Here is an 18,295-nt window from a genome sequence, read left to right on the forward strand (position 1 = left end):
TCTCACCTTCTCCTTCTTGATTCCAAAACCTGGGGAGCGGTTAGGGAGCTCTGCCAGTCGGAGCTCCCTGTCCTTGTCCTGTTCTGGTTCTTTCTCATCACTCTCCTTGCCAGCTTTCTCCTCAGGATCTGTCTCACTCTCAGGACTGTTCTGTAAGAGCCCAGAGCCCGCCTCCTCAGTTCCTGTGAAGCCTGGAGGCGGGTGGAAGAGACCCATACACAATAGCAGGGTCTTGGGTAGAAGTTCCTTCTCTACGCACCGACTTGTGTCTTCTCTTCTTAGTTTTCTTTTTTGGTTTCTTGGCTTTCCGAAGGCCATGATCTGGAGATAGAAAACCCCACAGTAAGTCCTATGGGGGAAGGGAGGGCTCACCCTTTTCTCTACCACAGTCCATCTATTTCTGCTCATTCATCACTGACAGGGACTGGCCTGAGAAGGTCTCAGTCTGTCCAGTTTTCCCCCTTCTCCCAGTTTCCTGCCAGGACAAGGATGGGAAATTCTACATACTCTGACAGCCCTCAATCCACTCTTCCCTTAGGCTGGGGCTCCCCAGGACCTCCTCTCCGTCTGGGCCAACTTCCCCAGCTTCCAACCGCTTACCTGATCCAAGGAGAAGGCGGGAGGATGGGGAGCTCCGTCCTCCAAGGGCAGCACCCCCACTTTCAACTGAATCAAGTGAGGAAGAGGGCTCAGAGCCAGACTCAGAGGGGTTCCGCCGCCTCCGCTTGGGGGGCCGGAGAGACGGTGGGGGTGGCTCCTCCTCTTCCGACTCGGAGCCCTGGGGATATCAGCGATACATGTCAGCGGAGGTTTCCTGGTCCCTAGAAGCCTCAAGTCTGGGAATTGGGGGCAAAGGGGAGAATCCAGGGCTAAAGGAATCCTCAAAGCTTCCTCTAGGGGAGGTGATGTAGGAGAAAAACAAGAAAAGTAATTCTTATTTCTCTAAGACAGTCCAGCCTCACCCACATCCCTCTACCCGCCAACTCACTGAGGGTGAGTGGGAACGCTTGTGATGGTGCTTCTTGCCCTTTCTGCTGTGCTTTCGGCCTTTGGTGTGGAGGTGCTGGCATTCAGTCTGGTAGAGGCAGAGAGAGGGATGAGGAAGGCACCAGGGTTAGCTTCAGGAAGGACCCTGAAACCTAAAGCCTAGTTTTGCCTCCTCTGAGACTCAAGCCCTAGAGCACCTAAGACCCCCACCTCCTTAGTCGTTTAAGGAAAGGGGAGCCACAGGGGGTAAGGGGGAAGTTTCTCTGTGGAACTGGCCTTGGCTGTTCAAGAGCCTAGGACAGATGAAGAGGACCAGAAGCTATGCCTCACCTCCAGTACCTGCAGGAACTCCCGGAAGAGCCGGATCCGCTCCGACTCCAGGGTGATCTGCTCAAAGGCTGAGTCGCACACAAAGCGCTCACGGACCTTGAACGGGAGAGCACTGCTGATCAGACCAGCCCCGGCACGGCATGGGTGCCGCCGTGAGCACAGGGCAGGGCTGGGGTGGAGGAAGGAAGGGAGCTGGAGCTAGCCCCAGCTGTGCTATGACTGGGGTGAGCCCCCAGTGGTGGAGAAGCACCGCTGCCCTCAGGACTGAGGGGTGGCGTCTGGCACCAGGCTGCAGTCCTGACCTCTTCCCAGGCAGTGCCCAGCTCCAGAGCAGGCACAGCCTGCCTCAGCATGCTTCGAAAGGCAGCTTCCCTGCGCCGCAGCCTTCGTGCCTCCTCCTTCTCTCGCTCTCTCTCCCGAGCCTCTGCTTTCTCCAGCAGCTGAGGGGAGAAAGCACACAGAACAGGGTCACTCAGGAGAGTGGGTGCACGGGCCCTACTCTGGCGTACCTTAGGAAATGGGAAGTTGGGGTCTGGGCTCCTATCATCATCCCCTGAACTGGGAGTAGTTACACTGGGGCAGTGAGCAAGAAGGAATAGAACAAGACACAGGGATGAGTGTGAGCAGGACCCTGGCTACAGCACCGCCCTGCCCGACCCCTCACACTATTGAAGGTCAGCTTGATGTTGCCTGCGTCCAGCGCAGCAGCCCTCTTGTCAAAGCTTATGACGTGGGCGAAGTCCTCAAAGGCTGTGTTCACCTCCACACAGAAGCCCCGGTCCTGTAGGCACAGCAGCTCATGAAGCAGGAGGCACCTCCAGGGCAGGCAGAGGGGTCCAACTACAGGATGCTCAAAAAATTCCCCACCCCAAGAGATCCACGTGGCTGGGATACATTCGGAAACTAAGTTGTCCAAGGCCTCACCATCTGATGCTTGAGCCCCCATGCCTACCCTGGCTGTGGTCACAGGGAGCTGGAGGGTTTGATCACATGGGGAAAAGGTAGGGGAGGCAGGGTGTGTACATGCTGGCACATGCCATGTCTGCTGATGGATTCTTGAGTTTCTCACAATTAGTTCTTTGTTCTTTTGGCTTAAAGCTTGGAGCCTTGTTGCTCAGTAACATCCTTGCATTCTCAGTCAACCTCTGCTAGTCTCACCCTTTGGATAGATTACTGAGTGCTTTCTATGTACCAGCTACCAAGCTGAGTGCTTCACACACATTATCTTATTTAATCTTCACCTATCTAAATTTAAACATAAATCCTAATCTCCTGATTTTATGTGGAAGGAGAAACCAAGATTAAGAGAAACTAGAGCACTTGCCCAAAGTCTTAGCTAATAAGTACAGGTTGAGCAAGAACTCTACCTCAGGTCTTTCCAACACCAAAGCCTGTACTTGTAAGCACTACATCCACATAGATCACTTGGTCCATGGGAGAAATAAAGGCCATCTGGTGTGCAGCTCCCAAACAATATTAAAAACACCTCACATTCTCAAAGCCCCACGGGCCAGGCTCTGTACTTCTCATCTAAGTCTTACAACATCCAATAAAACAGAGGTTTAAGAAAGTTATCTCATTGGGCCCAAGACAACCTGGTAGAAAGTAAAGCCACTTGAAGTTTGAGGTCTGGCTTTCCAGGCAGCCAGGGCACAGGCCTGACTTCCCTCCCTCGCTCTTCACACAGCTCTAACTTGTTTGAGCCTAAAAAACCTGCTGACAGCAAAGGCATGCTCCTGCTTCTTCCAAGAGGGCTTTCTCAACCCACCGTCTCCAGCCTTTCTCAAACATGTCAATCTCAGGGAATTGAAAGCTTCAATCTCACTCTTTCACTGGCTCCTTGCATCAACCACACACCTCACTTAACCTGGAACTTCCTTTCTACCCTGCTTTCACCTTACTCTAGCTTACGATCTCTGCTGCCTTTGTTTCAAAATGTTTAAATGAAGCACAAAGGAAATGAATAAACATTGAGCCTACCATAAGCATGACACTACAAATGTTATTAAATTCTCACAACCTTGCACATAAATTATCCCCATTTTACAGATGAGGAAACAGACTCTAAGTCATTATATAACTTGCAGAGATCTTAACATATAAACAGCAGAAATTACCGGACTCCCAAGTCTATGCTGCATCCATTCTACCCTCTTCGTGGACAGTACTCTCCCAAAGGTTGTTCATGTCTTAATAGAGCCCCTTCTCAGTCCTCGCTCATCTGGTTCTCAGCACCTCTGCTATTCACTTTTTCAATACTTCTCTCTCTAGGGTCTCCAGTCTTTTTGACCTCTTTTACTGCCTCTCTTGCATGTACTTATTCCCCTGAGAACACTTAATCAATCTTTTCAATCTGCATTGTCCCCAGCTATCTCGTTCCCACCTCTCTCATTTTCAGACCTATACTGGACTGGATATTTCATAGACACTTCATATTCAGCAGATCCCAAAAAATTAATTTCCCGTGAGCATTTTGTCCCCCCACCCCACCACTCCATGGATCTCTCAGGCCTGGATCCTTGTCTTCCAGCTGTTCCAAGTTCGAGGCTCTTGGCATTATCCTATGGGATAAGAGGCACCATCATAGTCCACCTGACTGGTGGATGGCCTGGGGATACTCCTGGCCAGGGACTCCTGGGTTTGTCGGCCTTCTGTAGGCAGGAGCCCGAAAGGAGGAACAGGAAGGGGAATTGAAAGAAGCAGCTTCTTTCTCTGGAGGTTTGGAGAGACAGGACTCAGTGAAGACAGGCCTCCTGCAGGCCTGTCAGCAGTACCAGCCACTCTGCAGCTAAAAGTTGAGCGTCCAATAAAATTTAGCTCTCCTGGGATTAGATATTTCTACTTTACATGATTATCCAATTTAGCATATGGTATTTACTTTTTTCCTCTCTGCTCCAGGTTGTTTCTGACTATTCCCCAAATGGAATTCCTATTTCTCCAGCCCTGTTCTTCCCACTGAATCCTTGCCTCTGGTGCCATCATCCCCTCCTGCCAACAACTCCAACTCACTCCTTTCTTTCCCTCTATTTCACACACACACACAAATCTATCAATTCTACTTCTGAGCGACTCTATCCTACTGGTTTTAAACGTTCATTTTTTTTTTTTAAATAACAGCAGAAACTTTTTTTTCAATAAAAATATTTTGCAGAACCTCAATGTATAAAAGAGAAACAAGCTGTTGTACTCGTTCACAGAGGAAGGAGCCTAACCCTCCCTTGTTTATCCCAAGGCACCTCTGAGGAAACCTAGGGAGGCTCAGAAATAGTTGGAGCACTACAGCTCTTTCCTCATCCCCAGGGCCATGGCCAAGCTCATTTCCCACCTAGATCACTGGAGTAGCCTCCTGACTGGTCTCGCTGCCCACCTCCCACACCTCTGAACCAGCCTCAAGAGGCCAGGGCCGCTGAGACTTTTCTACCAAAAGGCCCTGACAGTGGGGCAGAGGTATGGGGGGCAGCAGGAAGAGAATGACTCAAGCTCAGAATTTATTTGAATTACTTGCCACTATCATTCTTAGTATCTTGAGACTTCAGGTTACTATCCTCCTAGCACTCCCTATCCTCAGTCTGAGAGGTGCTACTCTACACTCTCACCAGGGTTTTTCCAAGACATCATCTGCTCATATCATTCCCTGGCTCCCCATTACTTACGAGATAAAAATCTCAATTTGTTATTTCAGTGTTTGAGGAATTTTATACGCAGGGCTCTACTTCCAAACTGGAACATGTGGTTCCAGAGAAAGAGAGGAAGCCACAGGACAGACGATATGATACATTTTACCTAAGGTCAGTAATTTTAAAATATTAAATTTACATTAAATAGAGAAGTAATATGGTATTAATATGCAACACCTACATGAGTTGAAAGGCAAAACACGGGACTTCAAAGAAATATGTGTGCAGTGGGGTATTTCTAGCTTTATTAGACCCTTCTCACCTCAGGTACCAAGTTAACTTCCCTTGGTAATTAGGCATACTTTGGTGGAAAACTCATTTTTCAGATGAGGAAACTGAGGCTCAGATAGGTTAAATAATCTGCCCAAGTCACACAACTAGTAAGCGGTTCACTTGGCCTTTTACACAAGGTAGTCTGCCTTCACAGTCTTCTTCCTAACAAATCTACATACTGCCTCCTCAAATGCACTAGAATGTTCTTCACTTCCTCAAATATACTTTCTGTTTTCTTCACCTGAAACATAAGGCTCTCTTAGTCCACTGCTCACTTTTCAACCTTTGATAGACAAGGATATGGAGAACTATTTCTCTAGTGAAAGAAAAGCAATGTGCATGGTAAATGGCAGCTGAACTCACTGCCATGACAGGGAAGTGATAAGACGTGGTGAAGATCAAAATGACGTGCTTCTTCTAAAAGGCAGTGTTATCTCAGCTGAAGTCCACTGAATGCCTTGCAAAACCAGCCCAGTGCTGCGAGATAATCCAAATTTCCAAGAGAAGCTGTAGATCCAGATGTTATGTGCAATCTCCTGATCTTAAAATGTTTGCAAAAATTCCAAACTTTTCTAAAACACTGTATAGACCAGAAGGAACCTATCTGTGGGCTACCAGTTTATGATTAGCTATGCTTCTTGCTCCTCAAACCTGCCATTCCCTGTCCCTATCTTGCCTTCGCTCCGTTAGTTCCCTATGCCCAGGACTTCCACCCTCCTCCACCTACTCGTTCTTAAAGGTGCAGTTCAAAGGTCAATTCTTCTGATTCTTGTCTTTGTAATAACACTTGCCCCTCTGTACAACAGCTGTCACATCTATCTTCCTATTAGGCCATGAACTCCTTACAGGCAGAAATGGTATCTTATTCATTTCTGTGTCCCTAGTGCACAGTAAAGGATCATGGTGGATATCTGCTGAATTGAGCTGCAATGCTCCTTTACAATAGTATTCATCAGGGAGTCCTGCTGGAGAATATGCCCAGTACCCAGCCTGCATCCATCCACAACCCCACACCTCCCTCACCTTAAGGATGTCCTTAATGATCTTCTTCTCATCATGGAATCGTGCCTTCAACTCCTCCACATAGAACTTGAACAAGTCCAAAGGGGTGGAGCCTGTGGGGGAGGGAGGGAGGGGGGCCTGGCGGGTGGCAGCTTCCCGAGGCCTAGGGGTAGGGTCAAGGACAGGACCCAGGAGTAGGGATGCAGAAAGGCCAGCAGGGCAGGAAGCCAGGCCAGAGAAGGGGAGCCCGGCTGCCTTACCCGGCTGGCCCAGCATGTTGGCAAAGCGGACATCAGTGCTGACCGCTGGGTACAGCTCCATCCAGGTGGACATGGAGTGCAGCTGCCCTGTCTCGTGCAGCTCGTCCAGGAAGGTCTGGGCAGGGAGAGGCCGGTTATAGGGAGAGTGAGACAGGGAGGGAGACAGAGCCAGAGCCTGGGGAGGAAGAGAGGGGATGGCAGGAGAGGCAGAGACAACCCAGATTGAGGAAATGCAGGCCAGGGAAGCAGAGATGAAGAAATACAGATAGGGAAGCAGAGAGCAATGAGAAAGGAGAGAATGTAAACAGAGGGAACAGACTAAAACAAGAAAGTGAGCCAGGCTAGGAGGCAAAGAAACAGAAACTTGCCTGCAGCACAATCTTTCCATGACTTTGTTTCAACTTCCCCAAGTGTTAAGGCTAAGTAACCCCCACTGCTAAGGCTAAGTAACCCCTACTGTTAAGGCTAAGTAACCCCCACCTTCAAACTAGGGAAAAGCTATGCCTATTGGCCTCCTCACCAAAGGAAAATAAACTTGGCCTAGTTGCCAAGCTGTGCCTTTAGAGTGCTCTCTGCTGGCAGTTTCTGGGTGGTACATACATCTCGTCTCCCTAGGAGAGCAAGGCTGAGTTGAGGAGACACAGCAGGGACAGGCTTGCAGGCATGAGGCCTCGTGGAGCCGGGAGAGGGCTGGGCACAGGCAAAACAGTATGCCTGGCTGAAGAGGCAGGGCATGGGTGAATAGGCTATGGTCTGGGGCAGAGCTGAGTTCTGATCCAGGAGTGGCAAAGATACCTGGAAGGCCTCCCGGTTCTTGCGTTGCTGGCGCCGCTCCCGAAGCCGGGCTCGCTCCCGCTCCTCCTCCTCCTCCCTCTCCAAAGCTCGGATGTGCTCCTCAAAGCAGATCAGTGCATCTTCCTTGTCCATGTCTAACCATAGGAGGCTCAGTGGGCACCACACCAGCAAGACACTCCCTCACTCCCCAGCAACCCCACTGCTTCGAAGGTGCCAGTGACAGCCAGGATGGTGGGACAAGTTGGACAGAGGACTCTGTGGGAGAGGCTATTGGACAGTGGTTCTTGAGGTGTCATTTATTAATTGTATGAGAAAAAAATTAGCAAGAATTGAGCTCTTGTAAATTTAGTTACTAGAAGAAATTGTGCTTATGAAATCAGTTCTCTTGGGATCAGAAGTTTCAGTTTATAGAATTGGGAACCAATGAGGTTTTGATGCTACTTCAGAAGGTGAATTTCTGCTATAGCCAGTGATCAACTACAGGCCAACAATAGCTTTGTAATGTGTCACCAGTTAATGCCCAGTGTGATGACAATTTAAGACCATGTTTACATCAGCTATAAAAATCATCTCCAGGTCTTCTGATTCCTATCCCAGAGCTCTTCTTCCGGGGACACACAATCTCCAGGTCAACAGCAGGCCCCAGGAGAAGGTGTCCTGAGCATTCTGGGATCTTGAGTCCAGAGAGGTGCAGGGACTGAGTGCTTGGGATTCCTGGATGTCCAGGAGGTGTAGGGGAGTCATGTCAAGCAGGATCTGGGGGCCCAGGTCAGTGAAAAAAGGGGAAGGGACAGGTGGGAATGGAGACCCGGGCTTACTCTGAAGCTGATGGTCCTGAGCAAAGCTGGGGTTATCCATGAGGTACTGCTGGGCCTGGGACCATGTCGTTTGGAAGTTGACGCTACTCATCCCATCCAGGATGCTCTTCAGGGCCTGGATGTTACGGCGTCGGAGCTGCTTGGCCTGTTCCTGGGGAGCCACAGGATCAGGGTGAGGCAGGGCAAGCCAGAAGTACTCAAGTGGACCAGGGCAGCAGAGGATTTGGGGAAAGGCAGGTAGCTAGGGAGCCTTAGGAGGACCAGATGCATAGTTTTATGTCCCCAGAAAGGGGAAGGAGCACGGGTTACAGACCAACCCCTCAGAGACTCCTTCCTGCCCTCTCATGCCCAGGGTTGTAGGTCCAGAGCAGAAATGAAGGGATGTGCAAGTGCCACACCAGCTTCCGAGTAAGGAGCTGGAACCCTGGCGCATCAGAAAAATGACTGGCTAGGGTCCATAAGGAAGCAAAAACATGAACAGTCTAAGATGAGACTAGGGCTGACGAATCCAGCCCATGACTGTTACCTTCTCCTTCTTGGCCAGGAAGAAGAGGACATCATCATAAACCTCTTTTCGATCCCTCTCAGGAACCACAGCCCAGACCTCCAGCTCCCCAAAGGTCTGTTCTGCCCGCCTGTGGAGCATATGGGCTGTGGGTAGGCAGGCAGAGAACAGTGACCATGGGCCCATGTGTTCTCAGGGTTCCCCAGCCCCACCCCAGCCCAGGCCCCTGACCGGTAGCGGGTGGTGGAGGTCATGCGCTCATGCTGCTCCAGGAAGTGCTGCAAGGTCTGCTTGGCCTCCTTGGCCCTTAGTCGGGCCTCTTCCTTCTCCTCCTTCTCCCGCTGCGCCTTGTAGGCATTGAATGCCTGCTTTTTCTCACTCAGTTTGGGCAAGGCACTGGGGTGGGGTTGGGATGGGGAATAGAGGAGTCAGTGTGAACCACCCTGCATAGCCCACAAAGCTGGATCGTGGCACAGTGGGGATGGGTCTCCACAGGACTGAGTGAGGGGTCCATGCATGGGCACAGCAGGCTACAGAGGCTCCAGGGCAGAGGGAGGCAAGACAGGGATGTGGGAAGGAATGAGAGGTAGTGAGAGGAAGGGACGGGCTCCAGGACACTGCTAATACTTGATCCTTGTGCTTTGGGGTACTCAAATTGCAGTCGGGATTCTGCCCTATCCTGCCCCCTTTCCCCAATTAACTCAATTCAAATCAATTCAATTCAACAAGCATTTATTGAATGTTTCATGTCCGATACTTTTCCCTCCTCCTGGAGGCCCTCCATAGCTTCTCTTCCCCTTGAACTCTCACTTGTCTACTACTTTCCTGACTCTGGTTCCATGGGGCCTAAGTATTGAGCTAGGGTTTCTCAGGGAGTTCCTGGCCCAGATGCTCTCATGAACAGGGTCTGGAGGGCCTGGCTCCCTCCACCCAGGCCTACCTGTAACGGGGGTCGGTGACCACCATCTTCATGGCCTGTTCCCATGATGCGTTGGAGGGGACAGCCTGGAATGGAGTAGGTGGGGGTCACAGGGCCTGGCCATCTCCAGCCCCCTCCAGGCATACCCTGGGAGCCCCACTCTCAGCACCTTGTCCCTCAGCAGCTCCTTAAAGGCCTGCTTTGCCTTCTCCCGGTTGCTCCAACTGAGGCCAGACCTCTCTGGTTCTGGCCTTGATTCCTCTTCCTCCTGCTGTGGCGGCTGATGCTGTCCAGTAGAACTGGGAGGCAAAGGGGACTCAGCCACAGCATCCCCCAGTCCCTGTAGGTCTCAGTGCCCTGCGTGATCAGGAGCAAACCACCCCCTTCTTGCTCCCTAGGGCAGCCCTGTTCTGCCCTTCAGAGATCATGCCCACATATCCATACCCTTCCCAAGAGGCCTAGTAGAAGTCAACTAGGCTGGGAGCCTAAGGCCAGCATCCAGAATGCTGCGGGGGCAGCCCTCACCTGCTGGGGCCCTCCTCTGGCTGCAGTAGGAACCCCTGTTCCAGGGGCTGGGCAGCATCTGACACATCGCAATCTTCACTCCCACCTGGCTCAGGTTCTAGGAGGCCCATGGGCATTGGGGTAGGGCCAGGAGGCACAGGTGGGGGGTCAGGCTGTGGCTGAGGAGGCTGCGGCTGCAGTATCTGTGGTGGCTGCTGCTGCTGCTGTTTCCTGCAGGTGAGCCGGAAAGGTAGTGTCCAGGAGTAGAACAGAGATAGAAGTGTTCAGGGGCAGGCAGGTCCCTCTATCCTGAGAAAGACTGGGGCCAGAGTGACCACTCTGCAAGGAGACTGAGGTCTGGTGGAACAGGGATCATGGGGAGAGAGTTCACTCCCACCCTTCAGGTGGCCCCACGTATGAATGGCTAGGTAGGCAAGATGGGTAAGTCACTCACCCTACAGCCTCTTGTTTGACTAGAGCTGCAATGGAAACAAGTAACATGGTCACAGAGTAGCAAGGGCCACCCCCAGAGCCCCTGCCCAGGCCCATCCCTTCCTCACCCTCCAGGTCATCCAGGTCCTTGGGCCGGGTCCAGCGGGACTCCTTACTCTGGTTGTTATAGTAATAAGGTTTGCCTGTATCCGATTTGTACTCTTTCCAGGGACACTGAGATAGCAGCAACTGTAAGAGGATGGGTCAGAGGACATCAGTGGGCTGCATATGCCTTCCAGCCACAGTAAGGGGAACTAAGGGGACCTAGTGAGTAGGGAACAGTTTTTAGCTACCACCTGGTCAGGCTCAACATGGGGGAAGGCGGACTTCCTGAGATCCTAGGGAGGTTGGGGGTGGTCAGGGATCTTGGGATCAGAGGAACCATAATGTGTATGGTTAGAGGCTCAGGGGAGACCAAGCACTTGGTAGGTTTGGGGCAGCTGAGGGGAAGGGCCAGAAAGCCCTGCTCAGGACCTCCGCCTTGGACTTGAGCACGCTGGGCTTCTCCCACACGGACTGCTTGTCGTCAGCATTGTAGTAGTAGATGCGCCCGTCAGGGGCCACATGCTCACTCCATAGGGCCCTCTGGGGGAGGGGGGGGCACAGAATGGCGGTCAAGGCCCCTTCCCCAAAGCTGCTTCTCCTCAGCCCAAAGACTGAACCATCAGCCACCCACTTTCGACCTTTCTATCCAGAGACCCCCGAGCTGGAAGAACTCACCGGAGGGCCTGTCCCAGCCACAGCAGCTAGAAAAGAAACCAAAGGAAAGACACTAAGTCCTTGCTCCAACACCCATCTTCTCCCAACCTATTCCTCCCTTACTCCATCCCCAATATATATCCCCTGGTCCCATCAACATCCCAAGCTCCCTGGCATCCCAACAGGCATGATCCAGGGTGGGCTCTAGTCCCCTCTCCCCTGTGCCCCCCAACCTCCGAGCCTGGGGGGAGGAGGCCCCCAGAAGACTCACAGCTGGCGGTGTCCGCACCCGGAGCCGTCTGCCGAAGAAAGAGGAGGGGGAAGGGTTGGGGCCAAGCCCAGTGGCCCCCAGAGCCAGGCCATGGGGGATGGAGAAGCAGGCCAGGCCAGGATCCATGTGTCCTGCTCCCAGGGATCTCTGCTCCCTAACAAGCTTCCCCCACCCTTTGAGGCCGTGGCTCTAGGATCCCAGGGGGAATCGCACAGCAGCAACTTTCTTCATTTTCCTCAAGTGAGAGTGTTTTGTTGAGTCAGCCTCCAAAGCCCATACCTTCCACAGTGGATGTCAAATTCTACATCCTACCCTGACTCTACTACACTGAGCAAAGGCGCAAGAAGGCACAGTGAGCTCCCCAGGTGCTACTGTTTCCTCCAAAGAAGATGTGAAGAGGAGACTGTATTTAAGTGTCCACAGTGCTAGCTCTGTGAGGGTAAGCAGTGTCTGGCAAGACTGTGTTCCTTAAGGGAGATGGGCTCAGCAGTAAGTAACAAGAGAGAATGTACATGCTTTTGAGGATGAATTAGAGACAAGAAGAGCTGAGTACATGGCTGGAGAGGAGGACTCAAGTGTGGGGGATGATGCCAGGGACCAGGGTGGATCCGATGAGAAGAGGGAAAAGAATGGAGGCCATAATCCTGAACTCCAAGTCAGACTCAGAATGCTGCAAGGTAGAGCCTGCTTCCTGCTGGCCCCAGTGCTTACCGCTGCGGTGACAGGCACTGCTGGCATCAGCATTCCTGGCATCATGGGAGGTACCATTCCTGGGATCTATGGATACAAAGAAGACAAAAAACAGCTACTCAGGTGGGGCAAGCACAGGCTGGGCAGGGTCCTGAGAGATTCCGTTGGAACCGGACGCTTACGTGGGTACCTCCTTAGGCAATCCCCTGAGGGATTCTGGGCTCTTAGCCTAGCCTGGAAGTTTTCTCCAGTCATTCAGCAGACAAATCCACATGGGCCTGGCCTGAAACTCCCTCCCCTCCTCCCCAGTTTCTGAAGTCCAGATGCCCACTCTCATCTCCAACCTCAGCTAAATTCACAGGGTTTTCTGAGGTCCTGGTGCAGGGGAGAAGATTACCTGTGTGAGTGGTGGTGGTGCCCCCATTGGTGGAAGCATTGGGGGCATGATTCCAGGTGGCATAGGGGGGATGGCTGGTGGTCTCTGACTCACGGGGGGTAGCCCCATTGGAGGAAAGGGTGGGGGGATTCCTGGAGGGGGCATCTGGAAATGAGAAGAGGAAGAGATACTGGGCAGAGAAGACACTGCCTTGGTCCTGGCAGGAAACATCCACTTGTCTCCCACCTGAACCATCCACCCCAGATCTAAGGCAATTCCAAGGCTTTAATTTGAGAAGCACAAAGCATGAAACTGCCTCCCTCCTCACCACTGAGACCGATAAAAGGGTCCTCTGGGTCTAACAGGGAAGCACACAGCTTCTTGAGAGGTAGAGAAGGGAGAGGGAAAAGGGAAGTGTAACCACCACCACACTGTGGCTGGAAGGCTCCACCTTTTCAGCAACTCTCCCCAAAGAGGCCTCTCAGATGCAGGGCCAGAAGGCAGGTGTCCAGTACCCAAATCCCCAGTCCCCAACCTCCCACCCCCTTTCTCTCCAACTCAATGACCACCAGCTGCTAGTCCAGCCTGACTTCTGTGGCATATTTAAAGAATATAGATAAGGAATAGTGAAAGAGAAAGACAGCCCCGCCCTACCTTCAAAGGGATCTTTTCCCTTCCACTTCCATCCCAGCCCCAGTGTGTCCCAAAGACAAAAAGACAAAGGGGGACTGTCAACTTATGGACAAAGAGCTGAACAGCAGCATCTCCCATCCCAATACTCCAGCAAAACCATCCCTCTTCCAAGGGCAGCAGAGGTTTTTTTTCCACTAAAACCGTGTAGCAATGCGAGGGACTGAGGAGTGGGGGTGTAGGCTGGAAAAGCCAAGCCCAGGGAAAGACATAAAACTTACGAAGGGTGGTGGCATCATGGGGGGCCCCGGTGGGAAGGGGGCAGGCGCTGCTGGGGGCCGGGGACCAGAATCGGGAACCGACTGTTGAGGGAGAGAAAAGTCATAGGACCCAGGATGGGCAAAGAGATGGGTTTTTGCAAAAGGGAAGCAGAGGGGTGAAGCTGAAAAAGGAGCACAAAGTTCAGAGGAAGGGTCTCTAAGCTCAATTTCCTGCCTACCCCCAACTCTGAGCCCTGGGTAGGTCTGCTCTCTCTTCCACCAGCCCAGAGCCAGCTGGCCAAGCCCCTTCAATGTCATCTTCATTTTAGAAGTTTACATTTTGCCAAAGCCACCGAAAAGATAGAGGAGGCAGTACTACAGCCACAGACTGGCTCTGCTCAAGGATTTTCATACACTCTCCTGCTGTGGGCAAGGCTGTGCCCCCCTCAAACCAGTTAAAAAGAGGCTTTCATTCCCAAAGTACCCAGGGAGGAAGTGGCCTCTTTTCCTGACTCCCCACTTGAATTCATCCAGGTACAGAGATTCAATCTCAAAGCCCTCTAAACACAATTAGTCACTAGTCCTTCATAAATGCTAGTCTCCCTAACTCTCTTCACTACCAGCTCCCTCCCCTAATTGTCCTCATCTTTAGTCACTCACTCTCTTTGACGTCTCCCGCTCTCAATCATCTCTCAACTTTTTAGCTCTACCCCACCTCCCCTACAGACCCTGAACTTCTCTTCCTGTGGGTGAGGCTTTTAACAGCCTGTTTCCCCATTCTATACATAACAGCAGGCTGTATCCCACCCTTTAAATCTCAGATTAAATAATCTAACTCTATTTAAAGCAGATCCTTCCAATTTATTCTCTGTCTGGTCTCCTTTTTAGTTTCCTCTTGCATACAACTTTGTAATTATGTTTTTCCTTAATAGAGTGTAATAATATTCCATGAGGGTAGGGATCATATCTGACTTATTGAAAGCTGGATTCCTGGCACCTGTCACAGTATCTGGCACATCATGGATACTCAAGAAATATTGAATGAATGAATGAAAAATGAAGGAATAAATACACTCTATACAGAATCTTCTAATTCTAAAAATTCATCATATAGATAAAGCCCCACATGGCCAAAATGATGCCTTATACAAAGTTCCCATTTCAGCATTATTTGTAAAAACAAGTTAGAATTGGCCTAAATATCCATCAATAAGGAACTAAGAAATTACACACAAACATAAAATGAAATAATGTGCAGCCATAAAAAGAATGAAGCTCATTGTCTTGACATTAAACAACCTTTAAGATATATTAACAAGTGGGGAAAAAAGCAAAGCACTGCAAAATTTTATCACTTGTATAAAAATCAGAGACAAAAGGCTGACATACAAGAAATCAGTAGGAAGGGGACCAAGGTGGAGACTTCTCACTACATGCCCTTTTGTAACTTTTGAATATGAGCCCATCTTACTATGTCACCAATTCAAAAAAATTTTTTAAAGTAAACTGAGGTGTGGAGATGCAGCTAAAAGGCTCTGGCCTTCCTCTTCTCTGCTTGAAAGGTGAGGAGTGGTAGGGAAGAGGTCTAGGCTGAGGAGGAGCCACCTCACTGCTGCTTGATTTCCCTGCTTCCTCAATTATCCCTGTTAAGAAAACTCAGCATTTAAAAATGCTTTCTAATCGCTACCTTTAGTAATATCTGTGTTTCCTCCTTTCCCACCCATCCTGTCATAACAAGAGTAGGAAATACGCCAAACTACTCCAACTTGAATCACCTTTTCTGTGTTCAACTCCTCTAGCCGTGTCAGACCAGCTCCTGTCCTTTGAAACTTTCCTCAGCATGGGAAGTCAGAAACTAATCAATATGGAAAGAAATTCAATTCTCTGTGCCACACTTTCCCACCTCAAGCTGCCTTAGGATCCTATCTAACCTCCTAGATGCTATAGAGACACCTTTGGGACCTATCAGGCTCTAGGGTTGTCCGTGTCAGATATTAGTGCCACCATCCATACAGTTGTCCAAGACAGAAACGTGAGTCACTCTCCACGCCTCCCTCTTCCTTGTCAATACATCACTGAGTCCTGGTAATTTTACCTCCTAGAGATCTCTTGAATTCATCTACTCTCCATGTCCTCTTCCACGCTCACCACCCATCATCTAGTCTTCCGGCATCCACTACAATCTACAGCCACAACAAGGTCATCAAAATGTACCTCAGACCATTTTACTCCTGTTTAAAACTCTTCAATGGCTTCCCACTGTTTTTAGGGTAAAAACCAAAACTCATTTTCAGGGCCTGGGAGGCTGTGAGAGGTTTGCTCCCCAAATGCCTTGCCAGCCTCACCTGCATGCTGAGCTCCTGGGTCTGTGCTTCAGCCACACTCACCTTCTTTCAGTTCTCTTACCTCAGGCATCCACCTTTGCCTAGGGTAATCTTCCCACCAACTCCACACCTTGCCTACATATCCTTCACATATGTCATCATTTCCTCAAGAAAGCCCTCCTCCCAACCTAGTGGACCAGTCAGCATCCTCCTTTACATGCTCATATCCTATGTACCTTTCCCTTCAGCAATTACCCATTGGAATTTTAGTTATTTGTACAATTCCAATTAAACTATTATGTGGCACTAAGAAAAAGCAAATGCTGCCAATTAAATTGTGATACTCCATTGATTTTAAGATGCATCTTGACTTCAGAAATGTTAATTGGTGAATTTTAGAATCAATGAATATCTTCTGCCTCCACTAGTCTAAAACCGCTAAGGGGCAAGGACTTTGTTTTTGCTCATCCCGATTTCCTAGCTCCACTGTATTTTCCTCACTATATGCTACTGGTACACAGTAGGTGTTAATAAATATTTGTTGACTTAAGACTGAATGGTAGAGACAGGTCCCACAAACAAAGCCACTGGTAAGGCCTAGTAGTTACTCAGAGAACAAAAAATGTCAAAGCTGGAGAGGACTCAAAGAGCCCTTTTTTCAGATGAGAAAACTAAGGGGTAATAATGAGTCCAAGGTCCCATCACTGCTTAGGGACAGAGCTAGCACTGGGTCTAATCTGCCCTCCAGCTCTACTCTCTTAAAAGCAGTCTTTGTCATAGCAAGCGGGTCTGTTTTTTCATTCCAGCATATCCTATGTGACCCATGCAGTTAAATCTGCAAGGATTCAACATTTTCTTGCTTGAGAATCAGTGGTGGCTCCCTATTGCCACCATATAGACCCTGTCATCTAACAGTGAAAGTCTTTCAACAAAGCCCATGCCAAAACTCTTCTTGGCTCCTCCTGACTCAATGGCTTCCCTACTCCTCTTTGCACATAGATTACTCCATGTGTTTTATTCCCCTTTGTCTCCATCTTTGTTCAAGATGATCCAATATTCACCTCCTTCAGTTTACCTTTATGACTATCCCCCCACATAGACACACTCCTAATTACTACTTTGCACCAAGTGACATGCTACTCTGTGAATGTTTGCTGGGTGTTTCATGTGGGATTGCCTGTCTCCCTACTGGGATGGGGATTTCCTAACATTCAGGGACTGAGTTTTCTCCTTTTAAGCCTCCTCTGAGTATCTAGTCAGGGCCCTGAACACAAAGTGCTATGAAAAAATGCAGACTCATCCTTAACCTTATTAGATTTTTGCATAGTGGAATATCCTAAAATAGGCAAAGGGGTGTGTGTGTGCACGAGACCAGGTACCTTTGTACAAATTCTCTGGATAAAGACTGTGATGAGACAGAGAGGAAGCTTGGCAGAGATCTGTGAGGCTAGGGAAAGGAAACTAGAATCAACTACTGGCTTAGGAAAATCTAAATAATAAAAACCTAACTATATATGACCATCTTTAACTTGGAATGGAGACCCCTGGCAAGGATCCAGACACTGGCCTGTTTTGGACAGAGGACAGAACAATGGAATGAACATAAATTTCTATGGAACTTCCAAAGCCTTCCATTCCCTGACCTCCCCTGTGTGATGTGTACTTTCCTGAAACATCCCTTCTATCTCACTGGGTGCAGTGCCTGTACAACTTTGGATTTTATTACACTTCTGGGTGAGGATCTGAAGATGTGACTTATGCGAGAGGGATATGTGAAAGAGGATTCAAAGAGCAGCAGAACCTGTGTCTTCCCTGGAACAAAAACACATTTGTAGGCTGAGGATAGAAGATGAAGAGACAACTGATCATCTGAGCATCATGTGTTCACATAGACCAGTGGAAGGACCTCCAAGATGCAATCAATTCTTCGCAGCCTCCACATCTAAGAGGCATCTCAGAATTGAAGATTCAGAAGAAAGAACAAAAGGAAAAAAGGACAAGAATTGAGAAACAGAAGGAAGAGAATGGAAAGTGAATGATAAAGGCTAACAGCTAATATTTATTGAGTACTTATTATGAGCCAGATACGATGACACTCATTTAATCCTTATAACCATCTTAAAGGTTATTATCCCCATTTTATAGATAAAGAGACTGAAGTTCAAAGAGATTAAGTAACTTGACAAGGTTCAAAGATATTAAATGGTAGAGGCAAGTTTGGAATCCAAGCAGTATGACCCCAAAGCTTTGCTTTCAACTACTCCACAAAGCTTCCTCCTAGCAAGGATGATTTTTTACACTCAAATTCATTCCCTTGTTTTCTTCCCCCAACCCATCCTCACACAATCCTGAAATCCTCAGACAGCTAGGTGATTCCAAGGTTGACCTGGTCTGATTCACTCCCGGACAAGATCTGTATCTGTGCTGGTAAGTGAAGGCTGGGAGGTACATCTCTCAGAAAGAGGTAGCCATCACCAAAAAAA

The 18,295-nt window shown here is 49.5% G+C and overlaps 1 protein-coding gene across 2 annotated transcripts in view; it reads right to left on the bottom strand.

Annotated features, from left to right (window-relative positions):
- Positions 1-17,851, bottom strand: part of PRPF40B (pre-mRNA processing factor 40 homolog B) — an 18,511-nt gene extending 660 nt beyond the window's left edge. Inside the window, exons 1-24 of one of the 2 annotated variants that reach the window (XM_015593177.2) lie at positions 13,510-17,851; positions 12,620-12,763; positions 12,244-12,309; positions 11,533-11,560; positions 11,283-11,308; positions 11,037-11,147; positions 10,631-10,751; positions 10,525-10,549; positions 10,092-10,301; positions 9,736-9,865; positions 9,588-9,652; positions 8,879-9,043; positions 8,669-8,777; positions 8,143-8,293; positions 7,325-7,458; positions 6,530-6,644; positions 6,291-6,382; positions 1,982-2,098; positions 1,620-1,757; positions 1,318-1,413; positions 989-1,075; positions 601-778; positions 260-321; positions 7-150 (exon numbers count right to left, since the gene is read on the bottom strand). In XM_015593177.2, coding sequence (XP_015448663.2) covers positions 7-150; positions 260-321; positions 601-778; positions 989-1,075; positions 1,318-1,413; positions 1,620-1,757; positions 1,982-2,098; positions 6,291-6,382; positions 6,530-6,644; positions 7,325-7,458; positions 8,143-8,293; positions 8,669-8,777; positions 8,879-9,043; positions 9,588-9,652; positions 9,736-9,865; positions 10,092-10,301; positions 10,525-10,549; positions 10,631-10,751; positions 11,037-11,147; positions 11,283-11,308; positions 11,533-11,560; positions 12,244-12,309; positions 12,620-12,763; positions 13,510-13,812 — 2,817 coding nt within the window. In that variant the 5' untranslated portion in view covers positions 13,813-17,851. The remainder of the gene's footprint in view (positions 1-6; positions 151-259; positions 322-600; positions 779-988; positions 1,076-1,317; positions 1,414-1,619; positions 1,758-1,981; positions 2,099-6,290; positions 6,383-6,529; positions 6,645-7,324; positions 7,459-8,142; positions 8,294-8,668; positions 8,778-8,878; positions 9,044-9,587; positions 9,653-9,735; positions 9,866-10,091; positions 10,302-10,524; positions 10,550-10,630; positions 10,752-11,036; positions 11,148-11,282; positions 11,309-11,532; positions 11,561-12,243; positions 12,310-12,619; positions 12,764-13,509) is intronic. The other variant, XM_025050240.1, reaches the window with a different exon arrangement.
- Positions 17,852-18,295: the final 444 nt, after the last annotated feature.

Source organism: Pteropus alecto, unplaced genomic scaffold, assembly GCF_000325575.1.
Source record: "Pteropus alecto unplaced genomic scaffold, ASM32557v1 scaffold196, whole genome shotgun sequence".
Taxonomy (NCBI): Eukaryota; Metazoa; Chordata; class Mammalia; order Chiroptera; family Pteropodidae; genus Pteropus; species Pteropus alecto.